Below are 15,986 nucleotides of genomic sequence, written 5' to 3' on the forward strand. Positions count from 1 at the left end.
ACTGGCATGAAATGCTTGTGAGCATGGAGACTGTTGACTACTCAAACCAATAGGTCTTCAAATCCCCAGTGTTTTCTGAGGCTTAATAATTAAACATTTTCCTAACACCTGACAACTGGCGGGCTGGGAGGTTTGAGGATGAAGTGAGGAGCAAAGGGTGGCTAGAAACCAGGCAGAAGGTAATTTGAGAGGTTGAGAGGGGGCTAGGGTGAGGGTGCAGAATGAGGGGACCCCAGGGGCCTTTGGGTCCTAGTGAGAAAGAAGAAAAGGCAGGGCAGGAAGGGAGAGGGGCTGGGTGCCAGGACTCAGAAGGTCTGAAGCCTATTTCACTTCAAGATGTCAAGGCAGCTACCACTGAATTTCAGGCAGGTTCTTCAACTTCTCCTTGCTCCCTACCTCTCCCTCCAACTCCAAGGGGGCGCGAGTCACACTGTGGGCAGCACCACCTGTAAGAGTTGGGTACACTGTGGTAGAGAACACACGTTGATATCAGCCTACTCAGACTGGAAACGTGTTTGAAGAAACGACCACAGCATGACCGTGAGCAAGCTGTTTGACTCTGAGCTTTCATTTCACCTTTGGTACAACAGAAAAGCAACACCCTCCTCATCAGACAATGAGCCAGTTCTCAGCCTCCATGAGATGATGTAATGAAAACAACAGACATCTAGCAGTTAACCCCGAACTTGGTTTTCTCACCCCATCCCGCAGTCGCTAGCTAGTTCTGACCTGGATGTCTGCATGCACATTATTGCTATGAAACATAACCTTCCATTTTCAAATACGCTGACCACTTCCCTCAGACACCCAGCTACCTTCACCCACAGCTTCCGGTTATCAAATCACCACACAATTGAACTTTTCTCTTCTTCCTCCCTTATGTATCTTCATGTCTTTGCTTTGCTGAAGACTCAGCTTAAGGCAATTGTATTAATAAGCATACGTATGGATTTTTCAACTGTCCAACTGATAATTAAGTGTCTGTCTATGCACTTTTAAAGTTTTCACTAACCTATCTATGTAAAATCTACATCTAGAACCTCTCAGATAGCCATATGTAAGGCACTATTTCATGGAAGAAAAAAAAGTTTATTTCTTTCTTGCCCCCAGCAAAAGTTTTCCCTATTGCAAACTTACACCGGGGCAGCACTTTCTGGAAGCATAATTTTCAGGGAGAAATAACAACAGCAGGATGATATTTGTAACCATACAAAAAAAAATTAGAGATGTATCTATTTCCAATTATATAGTTTTTTCCCAAGGCTTTCCAGCTAAAATGTGAAGAGTTCTCTACTTTTCATCTTGGAAAAGTGGTATATAGGAGTTTTTAGAAGAGACTTTAGATAGCAGGCATTAATTTTGGTTCCAACATTAAAAATATCAAAATATAAAAGTGTCACCTTAGGCAAGTTAATCAATTCTGCATGCCTCAGTTTCTCACATAAAATGATTGTTTTACCTTTTATTTGGTGTGTGGAAGGTGTGCGGAAGAGGGGGTAGTCTTATACGGCGAGTATATAACAAACTCTGTATTTTGAGTGGAAATGTTAGGGGGTCGTCTTATACGCCCAGTCGTCTTATACGCCGGCAAATACGGTATTTCTTTCTTGCCCCCAGCAAAAGTTTTCCCTATTGCAAACTTACACCAGGGCAGCACTTTCTGGAAGCATAATTTTCAGGGAGAAATAACAACAGCAGGATGATATTTGTAACCATACAAAAAAAAATTAGAGATGTATCTATTTCCAATTATATAGTTTTTTCCCAAGGCTTTCCAGCTAAAATGTGAAGAGTTCTCTACTTTTCATCTTGGAAAAGTGGTATATAGGAGTTTTTAGAAGAGACTTTAGATAGCAGGCATTAATTTTGGTTCCAACATTAAAAATATCAAAATATAAAAGTGTCACCTTAGGCAAGTTAATCAATTCTGCATGCCTCAGTTTCTCACATAAAATGGGGTTGATAATAATATCTACCTTATAGGTTTGTTGTAAGGATGATATGATCCAATATTTGTGAAGCGTTCAGAGTGGTGCCTGGCACAGAACTAGTGATAAACAAATATTGTCACCATAACTACTACTATTTTCCATAACACTCCAGTTCAATAAAGGAGCTACATTTCTATAATGAGCATTCAAATGCTCAGCACCTCTTCAGAAAGGAAGCACAAATAACAATAACAGACACCCCCTTCCACACTCTGCTTCTTTAAAAAGATGGCTCACTGGCATTCTCTGCTTCTACCTATTCTGACCCTGGGGTGGGAGCGACAAAGGAAAAGCACGGCCCTTCTAAAACCGAGTCAGCATCTGAAGTCAGATGGCAAGTCTTCGTTTTCTCTTTCCTTTCCCAAAGAACAATAGTTTCAAATGATAATTCAAGCGTTCTCAGGGAAAAGGCAGACCAGCAACTTGCCAGATGTCTCTGATTAATTTGCCTGTGTTACAGCAGACAGTCAACATAAGCTCTAATTTTGCTCTGCCAGCGGTGAAGCTTGCTGAACGATGTCTACATAAACAGAAAATGTCATTTCAGTGAAACGGCTGACCTCTGGATTCGTGGTTGTCTTGGTCTCAAGGCAGACTCAGACATGAGCAAAAATGCTATCTGAACTTTCTCCCCTTCCTCTGCCATTGATTATCACAGTGTGTGCTATCAGATGGATCAAACCCATTCTCTGTGTTCTTTTCACACGGCCTGAGCTTTGAGGATCCAACACTCCATGAACATTGATGCACTGTTAGGGTTAGGGGGGTAAGCTCTGTTCAGCTCTACTTGGAAGAAGTCAGGAAGCATGATCATTCTTCCTACCAATCCATAGAGCATGTCAAAATAAAGCAGACGGGTCTGACTTGAGGCCTTAGAGCTTTGTGGGAAGTCTGGGAACATTGGGATTGTAAAAGGGAAGAACTGGTTTCAAAGTCAAGAATCTTGGATTCTAATCTTAGCTCTGCAATTCCCCTGCAACTGCTTCCTCACTTCTCCCGTAAGTGGGGTAGCTTGAAACAATCTCTAAGGTTCTAGCTCTAAAGTCTCCTATATTCACCACAATAAATTTCAATCAGAGATGACAGTGATAAACTGTAGTGCTCTGACTCATCGTGGTTTATGATACTTCGGGAAGGCAGGGTACATGTAATAGAAATGGGCCTCATGCCCACATAGTTGCACCCTTTTGAAGATCTGCCATGGTCCGTGGGAACAAAGCCAAAGCACTACAAACTCCTATGATACTACACTGAAGGTTTAATGCAGCTTAAGAGTGACTCCACCTTGTTTTGTGCCCACCTCGCAGGTGTGGCAGGCACGCACTCATTTTCTGTGGCTCTGTCCTAAAATCAAACACAGGTCTTATTTTGTCTATGAAGTTTTCCCAAACTTCACTAGATCATCATCTTCATCTCAGGGGACAGAGGTTATGAAAACAAACAAGCAAACAAACAAAAAACCCACATAATATAAAACTGCAATATCCAATACAGTATCCATTAGCCAAATGTGGCTAATTTAATCTTTAAATTAATTAAAATTAAAAACTGAATTCCTTAGTGACCCTGGCCACACACTTCCAGTGCTCAACAGCCACATTTTGTCATTGGCTCCCATACTGGACAACACAGGTTACAGAACATTTCCAGTACTTCCAAAGTTCTACTGGACAACACTGAATAAGTCTTGAACCTGCTCTTAAAAAGTTGACCCTTGGATCTTGCAAGAGACAGATTTCAAGGGTTGCCCAATGGCAGTAGAGCATATAAATTCCTCCATATAAAGAAAGCAAGGAGAAATAACTATGGATACAGTTTGAGCTACCCCTTTGGGATCTACAAGTACACTGAATGGATCCAGGACAACATAGCTGGCTGCCTGGCAGTTGGTGAGATTCACTGGCCACTTATAATACATTTGAGCAGCGGCTCAGCAGAGTTTCAGACTGCTGTGGCATGGGTTGTAGGGTTTCTGGTGAATTATTGAATCTGAATCCTCAAATTGCAAGTCTACCATTTCCCCAGATGTTATTCTATGGTTTCTGTCAGTACTTCCTATCTCCCTACTCCTGTGGGTTGCAGAAGGGATGAGTATTCATCAGAGACATCCTTTTTGAGAAAAAGACTGAAAGCCTTTCTAGCTTTCAGATGCAGAGGGGAGGAAAGACTTTATCCAAAACATAGTGGATCTGGGCTGGCTGTGGTTCAGAGACTGAGCATCGAATTATGAACCAGGCAAACATGGTTCCCAGTCAGGGCACATGCCCGGGTTGTGGGCTCAATCCCCAGTGTGGGGCGTGCAGGAGGCAGCCGATCAATGATTCTCTTTCATCATTGATGTTTCTCTCTCTCCCTCTCCCTTCCTCTCTGAAATCAATAAAAATACATATAGTTTTAAAATGTAGTGGGCACATATTAGTAGAAATGAATTTTGTCATAAATTCAGCCAGGAAAGTTTATAAAAGTTGAACAAATAAAGCATTTAAACCTAAACAATAAATGAAGGAACAATTTTGATGGATATCTTAAATACTCTATTATCTAACAGCACTGCTGGGACACGTTAGCCAAACCAATGGATACTGACATCATCCCTTTATCAGTGAATGATGCTCCCATCTTTTTAAATGACCTAACTTCTAGAAAATTGTTTTTTACAAAATTGTTCACAGGCTGTATAAAAGATATATAAAAATATTCAGTTTACTTATGGCTTTTCTCTAAAACTGAAACTGTTTGAAAATGGAAAATGAATTGCAATATTGAGCACTTTAAAAAAAAAAAAGGAAAATTTGATGATGTCACCTGGGTTTTGTCAGTTATTCTAGAGGTAAAGAGAGAGATATTTTGTAAGAAAAACTGAGGCACAAACTTCACACATGAGATACAAGTCAGTCAACAAGAAAAGAGTGGCTCCCATATTCTAATTAATTTCCAATTTAGAACCACAAGGCTCTATAAAAGCACATGAGGAATATTAGGGCATCAGTGATCTAGTTTGATTTCCTGAGGACTTAATCATTAAGGAATCAATGAGCCTGTTACTAAATCATGACCGCAACACAGATCTGCACCCATCTGGCTTGCTTTGATGAGGAGGAGAATCATTGCTAAATCTTATTTAAGAGCTATAATGTCTTCACTCTTCTGTGTCTCACTCACGATAAACAGGTGGTTTGGCCCAGAAAATAACTGCTGATTTTCTTTGCCTGGTTATAACAAAGAATTACAAAGAAATATATTTATCCTGGATTGTTCAGTTGCCTAACACCAAGAGAATGGCGTTTTGCTTCAAGAAGGACATAAGTCTTCGGAACAAAATAATTGAACATAATCTTCATTCCAGAGAAAAAATCTGGTGGAATATGTAGGGAGAGGATGAAAGAAGATGAATTACTTTAAATTCTCTCAGACTTCTCCAAGATATACAAGCTCACTGCTATTTGAAAGATTTCTTTGTGAGTGGGTAAATAATATATTGTTCTTATGTACTAGTATACATATCCTATATATGTATATAAGAGAGGAATATGCTAATTAGTCATTACACCAGGCGTAACGACCAAGTGCATCATGACCAGATCATGGATCAGTGGGAGAGTGGGCCAGCAAGGTACAAGCGGACTGCGGAGAGCTACAGGAGGGGGCAGGGCAGCAAGCTATGAGGGTCAGGGAGGAGGGGGGGAGCTACAGGAGGGCGGCAGTGACCTATTGGCTACAAGTGGGCTGCAGATAGCTACAGGTGGGGGCAGGGCAGCAAGCAAGCAGGAGGCCGAGAGTTACAGGAGAGGGCAGTGGACAGAGAGCTATAGGAGGGCGGCAGTGATCTACGCATGGATTCGTGTGCAGGGCTACTAGTATAGTAATAATACGTAATATTTAATATTGCCACATGTGCATATATCTCTGACATATCAGAAGAGAATACTGGATGATATCAATTTTTGACAAACAAGCATAAGTTTATAAAATTTATCATTTCTGAATTTGTACCATTAAAAATAAGTAATTATTAAAGGGAATAAATAAGACCTTTCTAAACCAACTATAATTAAAAAACTTGGCTTAAAAACACTCTCCTGAACTATTATATTTCTTTCAGCCACAGAATAATATAACTAATAATCCAACATGATTTGTTTCATTAGCAAATATTTATCAATCATTCACTATGTGTCAAGTATAGTCAACAAATTGATGAATTTAACCTGCCTATCTGTTGTCAAAATTAATCATTTATTCATTTACGTCAGTTGTTTTATCTTGATTTATATTACTTGTGTCAGTGAATAAATTAAAATTTGTTTTAATATCACAAATCTTGCATTTTTCAAGAGAGATCCAGCTCAGCCAAGACATTATCAAGGCAAAAGATCTAATTTCAACTAATAAATGCTCACTTAAAAATAATTCAGAAAGAAGACCCTTACTCATGATGTTTCTAGTCAAACTTTCCTGATTAGGAAACTCAAACTTGAACCAGAAAAGAAATGTATACACTCCCCACCACCACCCCTCCCCACATACACATACACACCTATCCACATACAAAATACACATACAAGAATGATGTGGTACATAGTTACATGTTCTTTTAAAAAATCCTTATCTTCAAAATTAATTCTAGCTTGTAATTGTTCCCTCTCCTGAAATGTCCTTTCCACCTTGTTTATGTTCCTTTTTCTCCTTTGGGTCTCAGTTAAAGGTCTCCTCCTCAGCCAGGCCTCCTGGGCAATCCAAATTCTGTTGCCCCTTTGTCCTTCTCTTCCCCTTACCCCAGATACCAACAACTATACCCGTCATATCATTTACCCCAATTAATCATTAGACAATGTTTACTTGCTTCCATGTATACTATCTCTTGCTGAGAAAGGCTCTGTGCCTATTTATTCACTGATGTCTATTTAGCATCTAACAGTGGCTGGAAGAAAATATTCTAGTGCTCAATCTGAACTATGGGTGAATGAATGAATTCATCCAGTCCTGAAGCTCCAGCTTATTCCATTTTCATAACATTTGCATATTAAGTGCTAGTTAGTGGTTTTGCTACACATATTCATAACTCATTGTAATCTGTGTACACTTTGAAGTCCACTCCTATAGAAAGAGAGAAGGATAGATGTCCTAAAACTACCTTTTCACTCCCATAGGGTTGTCAAGATAATCGAAATGACTTTCGTAAACTCAGTTTTTCAGTTGCACATATCATGAATCAACGTTCAAGCACAATTCATGCTTTAAAGAAAAGTTCTTCTTAAAGAGAGACCCTACTGCAAAGCAAGACCATTTTAGGAGTCTCTTATCCCCAAATCTGAAAGGGTAATAATACTGATGAGGCTTAATGAATATCACTCTAGTGTTTCATAATATCAAGGCTATCTGAGTCTTAATATTATGGGAACGTCTTACCTGGAATCCTTCCTGACTCTTGCTTTCTCAAAGGAAAATTCAGGGGGTTTGTTGAGGTCATAGGTTCGGGTTGTTGGCTCGGCAGACACCCCAGCCTTTGCTCCCCTCCTGCTGTGGAGAGAGACCAGCCCCGAGGTCTTCCGGTGCACCTCCAGAGGGATCCTCTCTGGAGAGGCCTGAAGCAGGCTGCCGCCCTGGATGTGCACCACATCCTGCAGCTTGTTCAGCTGGATGCACTTGTTCTGCAGCTCTTCCGTGAGCTCCGCGATGGCCACAGTCTGCTTCGACAGCTGCTCCCGCAGTTCCTTCAGATGGTACTCCCGCTCCTGGATCTCGGCATCCTTCCTCCTCAGCTCTCTCTCTAGCTCTGTCACCTTGGTCTGCAGGGCATTGTAGGTGAGGTTCCCGGAGTGGCCATCTGGATGCTTGGGATGTTTGGGTTTCACTGAACCATTTCCCATTTTGCTCAAGGACCTGAGAGAGGGCACAGAATTGGGAATTACCCAGTGGAGTTTCACGTCCTAAAGCCCCCTCACCGCTCCTCTCATTCCCATCTGTTTCATAAACAGAAGCATAGATGTCATCATTGTTTGATAAATACTAAATCCCCCCATGCTTCCAGAAGGAAAGTTATTGATCCATTTCTTTTATCCCTCCAGGAGGAGGAGTGGGCATTTGGTTTCATTGTACCCTGTCCCTTTGCTGGCACAAGTATCACACCTGAGCCTTTTGCACAAATGGCCTGTGTTACCTGCTGTTCTCTTTGGTCATTCTCTCCGGACAGCTGTCAAAAGCATCACAACAGCGCTGCGATTTGGATGTAAGCATGGCAGAGATAAAACACACAGGGGCAGCGACAGCAGCGGAGGCTTGGAAATGTCACAAATCTCACAGCTCCCTGCGAGGCTACACTAAGGAACCCTCCCTGAATTTAGAAGATAACACATCTGAATTCCACAGCAGGAGAAGGCAGAGCTAGTGTGGCTTTATCAGCACTTTTCTCCTGCCTGGGTACCTGTTAAGTTTTGCATGAAGAAGAAGAAGGGGTGGAGGAGGAGAAACAAAATCTTCTGGATTGTGATTACTAGAAGGTAAAAGAGAGATACGAAGATTCTTCTGCATCCTTTACTTTTTATCCTGAAGCCAATGTTGTCCATAAATGATGACCTATGGTACAAGGCTCCTTTTTTATCCTGTTAAGAATATCCTCAGTGTAGGCCCCAAAGTACGCTATTCACTCACATCCAGTGAGTGAAAAGCAGATCAGAAGTACGAGGAATGATTTTAGTTGGTTCAGAAATATTTTGTAGTTCAATAGCTATGCGTTTATTTTAACATTATTAGAAATATAGATGATGGGCACCACAAAGTTGGGGATCTCATTGATATTATTGCTTAAGTGGAGGCTAGATTGGGTAACAGGCTTATTGAGTCAATTCAGTGAAAACAGAAAATGAATCATCTGCAGATAATAAGCACAAGTGAGCAAACACAAAAAGAACTCTAAAGGGTGAAACTGGGAAAATACTGCTTTGATTGATTGAGATATATTTAAATCATTCTAGGCTACCTATTTGAACTTCACACTGCTGCATGTGCAGTTTTTGGTAACCATAACCAAAGCAGCATTATAACACTTGTGAATTAAGTTTAATTTCCTCTCATTATCTAATCAGAAGAGATCAATGAAATTTTGAAGTTATATAACCCACACATTCTTGCCCCTCTCTCCCTCCAAATTTCAAACTCAGAGAGAAATGAAATTCTTACTCTGATTTCCCTGGCTTTCCCAGAATAATCATGTCCTTCACAACAATAAAGACAGAGACATAAAGATGTAAAACAGCCTCTAAGTTTCAAACAGATGCAGCCAAATGGCCAATGTAGGTTGCCTACGATGGATGGTACAGACAGAAAAATAAAAGTACTTATAAAAGTAATCTTGTGATACTTAGATATTCATAGAAGTCAGGTTCCAAGCAATCATTAATGAATATTAGTCTCCAGAGAATAGCCTATACATGTTGCAATATCTGTTGACTTGGCGGCACGTACTGTTCCTAATTATTCAGAATACATAAAAAGGTTGAGGAGACTAGAATTCAAAGCAGTAGCCCTGGATACCCTTGTCTCCTGAAGAAGCAATTCAGAAGACATCAGACTGGGACCTAAGAATAACCTTGAATGAGATTCTGAATGACAGGCATGAGAAGGGTGCTCCCAAAGGCATCCAAAATTAATGTGCGCACATTTGTAGCATGCAGTTATGAGCCATCTTCTACATGCACATTTTTGGTACATGGACTAGCATTACTAAACCAAGGCAGGATGGAAGGAAGGGAGTTGGGGGAAAAGGAATTGCCCTATAAAAAGAAAAAACAAAAGTGAAAACAAAAACTTTTAAATCTAACATTAAACTAACAACTAATTTTTCACTCATTGAACAATTGTTAACTAAGACCTGTCAAGTACTATATCAGGGGCATAGTTCCATGAATTTGTCTTCAAATTTGACACAGAAAACAGTTCTAGAATTCTAAATATGAAAAGACTTAGAATTATTTTTGCTAATGGCATTCAAAACATTCTGTCCAATCCAAGAATAATTTTACAAACCTGAAGCACAATTAAGTAGAAGATGTTAAATTCTCCCAAAATACCAACTATTATCTGGTCTTAATGGAATACGTTTGAAAGCTGTATGAATCTTTCAAGTTATTTACAATTCCAAAGAGGGATGAAATGAGAGCAACCCATCTTTCAAGTCACTAATTTAGGATATGTAAGTTACCAAATGGCTCAATACTATGTCTGATTTCTTAGTGAGTTCACCCATTCAATTTTTTTGTCCCTCAAGCCAAGGCTTCGAGAGTCTGGCTTCATAAACCTAATTGGATTCACTCTGCTTCCTGTATCAGTCACTAAGACAGATAAGCTATTTCTCAAATATGTATTTCTAGCCACAAAGAGAAATGAGCCACAGGATGTTGCTCCATCAATCTAGCAACTATATGTTATTAAAATCATTCTTCTAATCAGAAGGCAGCACATACAGTAGTAAGAAATGAGCTTGGCCCTAACCGGTTTGGCTCAGTGGATGGAGTGTCGGCCTGCGGACTGAAGGGTCGCAGGTCCGATTCCAGTCAAGGGCATGTACCTTGGTTGTGAGCACATCCCCAGTAGGGGGTGTGCCGGAGGCAGCTGATCTGATCGATGTTTCTTTCTCATCGATGTTTCTCTCTATCCCTCTCCCTTCCTCTCTATAAAAAATCAATAAAATATATATATTTTTAAAAAAGAAATGAGCATGGAGATAAAGACCAGGACTTAACATGAGCAATGAAAAGTGGCTATCCAAGGTAGAAAAACAATTTGCCATCCCCAGCTATGAATTACTTAGATAGAATTGTTGGTTTTCTAATCTAGAACATAAATATAGTTGTATCCATCTCGTATGGGTTACTATGAGGAGTATGTTAGTAAGGCATCAGGAGTAGTATCTGACATGTAATAAGCACCAGGCAGCTCTTCTGCTAAGTGAAGAGACAAGGCACCTAGTGTCTCCTTTGAGGAAATGCCCAGAGGAGATCACCACTGAGTGAGACAATAGTCTTGTAAACTAGAGGTCTTCCAGACAAGAGGTCTTTAAAAATGCAAATTATTCTCTAGGGTGGGATCTTACTCTGCCTGAATTATATCTTCCATTAAGAAAAGAAGTCGCGCCCTGACCAGTTTAGCTCAGTGGATAGAGAGTCGGCCTGTGGACTGAAGGGTCCCGGGTTCGATTCCAGTCAAGGGTATGTACCTTGGCTGCGGGCACATCCCCAGTAGGGGGCGTGCAGTCAGCTGATCGATGTTTCTGACTCTCTATCCCTGTCCCTTCCTCTCTGTAAAAAAATCAATAAAATATATTTTAAAAAAAGAAAGAAAGAAAAGAAGTCACTGGGATGGGCTCTATATTTTCATTCCAAATAAAATTCTCTAAAAAACGAAAAAGAAAGAAGTCATTCTGAAACAAACAGCCTGAGAAACCTTCTCTGTTAAGGGAAGCCCACCAAAAGATGGAGACCAGAAAGCCTCAGGAATGGCCTAGCCCAGGTTCCAGGACCGCGGGGACTCCTCCTTTGCAATGCCCTCATGGGGCCTCTAACTATTGACACACACTATTGTAAACTCCTTATTCCAAAGGAACCACCTCATTATCTTTGAAGGCAACACAGAAAGACACGGCTCACTGTGAAAGCAGTATTCTGCCGTCTGGGACAGGAGAGAGGAACAGAATGAGAAGTGGCATTTAGCAAGAAGAGAGGGAAGCTGTACAAAATTATCCATTGTTATGACATTAATGTACTATTTAGGAAATGTCATGCATAAAAGGTAACTAGAAAAGACTCCGGAAAAGCAACGTTTTTGTGGATGAAAGGGGCCTCCCCTGAGCTTGTCAGGTCAGCATGTGGCCCCTTTCGTCCACACTTTCTTGTGAGGTTCCTGCAGGCAGATTAACACCTGGCAGCCAACGTGGGAGGAACCAGGGTTTGTTGTCTGTTTTTCCTCAGTCCTAAAGTAAGGAGAAACCAACATCTTGGCTTTGATCTAGAAAATATCTATTTCTCGTTCTACCCATCTGGAGTCTGATATAAAAATACACACATACACATTTTGGAAATCTGTAAATATGAGACATGGTGTGGTGCTGGCGAAGGTTATAGAGCCAGAGTCCCAATCCAAGCACTTGCACTTAATATTTATATGATCTTGGGCATGATTTGGGGGTTGAGTGTCAATAATAGAAGAAATAGATAGATAAGCAGATATTGATCAATAGGCAGATAGATAAAATATTGTTGCGTATTATTTAGAGCTGTTAGAGGGTTAAATTAGATAAGCCATGATAAGAATTTAGCACAGTGCTTGACATATAGTATGTGTTTAATAAATATTAAATATTGCTATCATTATTATTGTAACATTATTTATCCAACAAAATAACTCATCGTAGTAGAAAATCATATTGCTCAAAACTATGTACTAAGCTAAGACAATATTATAAAAGAACAAAGTCAGAGTGCTGGTACTACCAGATTTCATGACTTACTATAAAGCTGCAATAATCAAAACAGTGCTATTAGTGAAATAACAGACAAATAGAACAATGGTACAAAATAGAGAGCCCTGAAAACAGACCCAAGCAAATGCAGTCAACTGACTTTTGACACAGGAACAAAGGCAATTCAATGGAGAAAAGATAGTTCTTTTAACAAGTTGTTCTGGAACAACTAGACATCCTACATGTAAAAAAAAAAAAAAAAAAAAAAAAAAAGAGTCTAGACCAGCCGTGGGCCAACTACGGCTCACAGGCCAGATCCGGCCCGTTTGAAATGAATAAAACTAAAAAAAAAAGACCGTACCCTTTTATGTAATGATGTTTACTTTGAATTTATATTAGTTCACACAAACACTCCATCCATGCTTTTGTTCCGGCCCTCCGGTCCAGTTTAAGAACGCATTGCGGCCCTTGAGTCAAAAAGTTTTTCCACCCCTGGTCTTGACACAGACCTTAAATCTCTCACAAAAATTAGCTTAAAATGGATCAAAGACCTAAATATAAAACACAAAACTATAAAATGCAGAAGAAAATCTAAGTGATCTTGGGTTTGATGATGTTTTTATTTTTATTTATTTTATAAATATATTTTTATTGATTCAGAGAGGAAGGGAGAGCGAGAGAGAGGAACATCAATGATGAGAATCATTGACTGGCTCCCCTACTACTGGGGATGAGCCTGCAACCAGGCATATACCCTTGACTGGAATCAAATCCGAGACCCTTCAGTCCACAGGCCTACGTTTTATCCACGGAGCCAAACCAGCCAGGGCTAATAATGTTTTTAGATAAAACACCAAAGGCACAGACCATGAAAACTGAATAGGTTGGACTTAATTAAAATTAAAAATGTCTCCTCAGCAAAAGACTCTATTCAGAGAATGGAGCAATAGTCATAGACTGAAGAAAGTATTTGCAAAATATATATCAAATAAAGAACTGGTATCCACAATATACACAGAACTCTTAACACTCAACATGGTGAATACATGTCTTTACACATTTGTCCAATCCCATAGGAAACAAATAACTGCTGAATAATGGGCAAAAAGAGAAACAGACACCTCACCATAGATGATACAAAGTGGTAAATAGGGATATGAAAAGATGCTCAACATCATATGTAATTAGATAATCTCAAATTAAAACAACAGTGAGATACCACTGCACACCTATTAGGATGGCCAAAACACTGACAACACCTAACAATTGAGAGGATGTGGAGCAGCAGGAAAAGAATTCTCATCCATTGCTAGTGGGAATGTGAAATGACACAGCCACTTGGGAAAACAGTTGGCAATTTCTCACAAAGTTAAATAATCATACAACCCAGCAATCATGTTCTTTGGTATTTATGCAACTGATATGAAAACACACCAAAATCTGTACATGGATGTTTATAGCAGCTTTTTCATCATTGCCACAACTTAAAAACAACCAAGATGTCCTTCAAATGGATAGATGGAAAAACAAACTGGTAGATCCAGACAAGTAAATACTATTCAGTATGCAAAGCAATAACTACCAAGCCATAAAAAGACATGGAAGAACTTTAAATGACTATTACTAAGTGAAAAAAGTCAACCTGAGAAACCTACATACTGTATGATTACAATTATATGACATTCTGGGAATGAAACAACTTGGGGACAGTAAAAAGATGAATGGTTGCCAAGGACTTGGGGAGAGGGAGGAAGGAATGAATAGGTGAGCACAGGGCAATTATAGGGCAGTACCACTATTCTGTCTGATATGGCAATGGTGGATACATGTCTTCATACATTTGTCCAAATCCTTAGAATATACAACATAAAGAATAAATCCTATCGTCAAATATGTACTTTAGTTAATAATACTGTATCAATATTGGTTCACGGATTATAACAAATGTACCACACTAACACAAGATGTTAAGAAGAGGGGAAAGGGTGGCACACTGAGAGTATATGAGAACTCTCTGTACTTTTTACCTAATTTTTCTATAAACTTAAAACTGTTCTAAAAATTAAAGGCTATTATTTAAAAAAAATGTACTAGGGAGTGAATGCAAGGAAGTTAATAGCAAGGTCAGGAAAAGGCTGAAATACGTGAGGAGTAGAGAGAGAAGAGAAATGAAGCTGAAAAAGATACTGGAAAACTTCATCATACCCCATGTTATGGTATGAGGATTTTAGTGTAGGTCAAGTTTATTTCAAGTGATATGGTCAGATTTGGCCTTTAGAAAAATAACTTTCTTGGCAACAAATATGACATGGAGTGAAAAGAGCTTAGAGGAAGAAAATGTAAAAGGCTATTGCACCAATCCAAGTAGGAGGTGATGGGAACGGTTATGGCCAGACAGAGTTCCAACCTTATTCTAATGTCTTGAACTTTTTGAACTCAAGAAAAAAACAAATCATCTCCATGGAAGCCAGAAGAGAGAAAAACATTGTCATAAGAAATTTGTTAAAAAGTTACGGCTATAGGTAACTGAAATTTCCTTCCCTTCAATAAATCATGAAAGTAGAATAGATTCTTTTTCATGATATGGGCAGTGTAGCCTGGAAGCAGGGGAGTGATATACAGGCTTTGGTAGATAGTCTCCTAAGAACATACGAAACATATATTTGGTGTTATCCTTAACCTTGTTTCACCAGAGTTCTTTTAGAAAATAATTAGCCATCATTGACTATATAAATCCCTGCTTCTCCCTGAAGCAAACCACACAGAGTTTTCCTTATGTGAAATACCGCACTTCCATTATCACTGCCACAATTCAAACATCTGTCTATCTGATCTTGTGACCACTGACCTAGGACTCAGGTTTGAATCTACTGCATGTTTTCTCTACCCACAGCATCTAATTTGGAGAGTAATATTCTCCTGTTAGGCAGTCATACAAGCTTCTCATTGAACCAGTTCCAGCTACTCCAGAGGTTGACTATCTTTTCGAAGTGTCCCTTCCACCAGCAGAATGTCCACAGTGAATTGTATAACAGCCACATATCCTATAGTCTCACTGCCAAATTTGGTGACATTCTACTCAGCTACTTTTCGGTGATACAGAATCAGATAAACAGGCAAACACGGAGAAGTGCCATTTTACAGATGTAGGTCAGGAGATTGTAGCTTATAGAATCTGAGTAGTGATAAGAAGAAACAATAAATGTTTGGAAGTTTCCATTGTGGCAAATGGGTAAGAGGTGATATCATTAACTCAAATGAGGGGCAGATTTTAAAGGATGAGTTTCATTTTGGACACCCTCAGTTTGAGGGACCTGTGGAAATTTTAGGGCTGAGGAGTTCAGTAGGCAGTAAGAAATTAAGGACCAGAAAATGAGAAGAGGGGAACTGAAAATACGTAGCAATCACTGATACAGAAGTAGAGACTGAAGAAGTAGATGAAAGTGCCCAGTAGATTGGCAATGAAGAGAGGAAGAATGCCTAGGTCTATAGGAAGTTTGAAAGAGAAACTACAGATAGGGGGGCGGGGGGGGGGGGGG

General features: G+C 39.6%; 1 protein-coding gene across 1 annotated transcript in view; it reads right to left on the reverse strand.

Annotated features, from left to right (window-relative positions):
* Positions 1-7,874, reverse strand: part of PRKG2 (protein kinase, cGMP-dependent, type II) — a 79,738-nt gene extending 71,864 nt beyond the window's left edge. The window contains exon 1 of the mRNA XM_015557674.1: positions 7,401-7,874. Coding sequence (XP_015413160.1) covers positions 7,401-7,861 — 461 coding nt within the window. The 5' untranslated portion in view covers positions 7,862-7,874. The remainder of the gene's footprint in view (positions 1-7,400) is intronic.
* Between the last annotated feature and the right edge of the window lie 8,112 nt (positions 7,875-15,986).

This window comes from Myotis davidii, unplaced genomic scaffold, assembly GCF_000327345.1.
Source record: "Myotis davidii unplaced genomic scaffold, ASM32734v1 scaffold449, whole genome shotgun sequence".
NCBI classification, from domain to species: Eukaryota; Metazoa; Chordata; class Mammalia; order Chiroptera; family Vespertilionidae; genus Myotis; species Myotis davidii.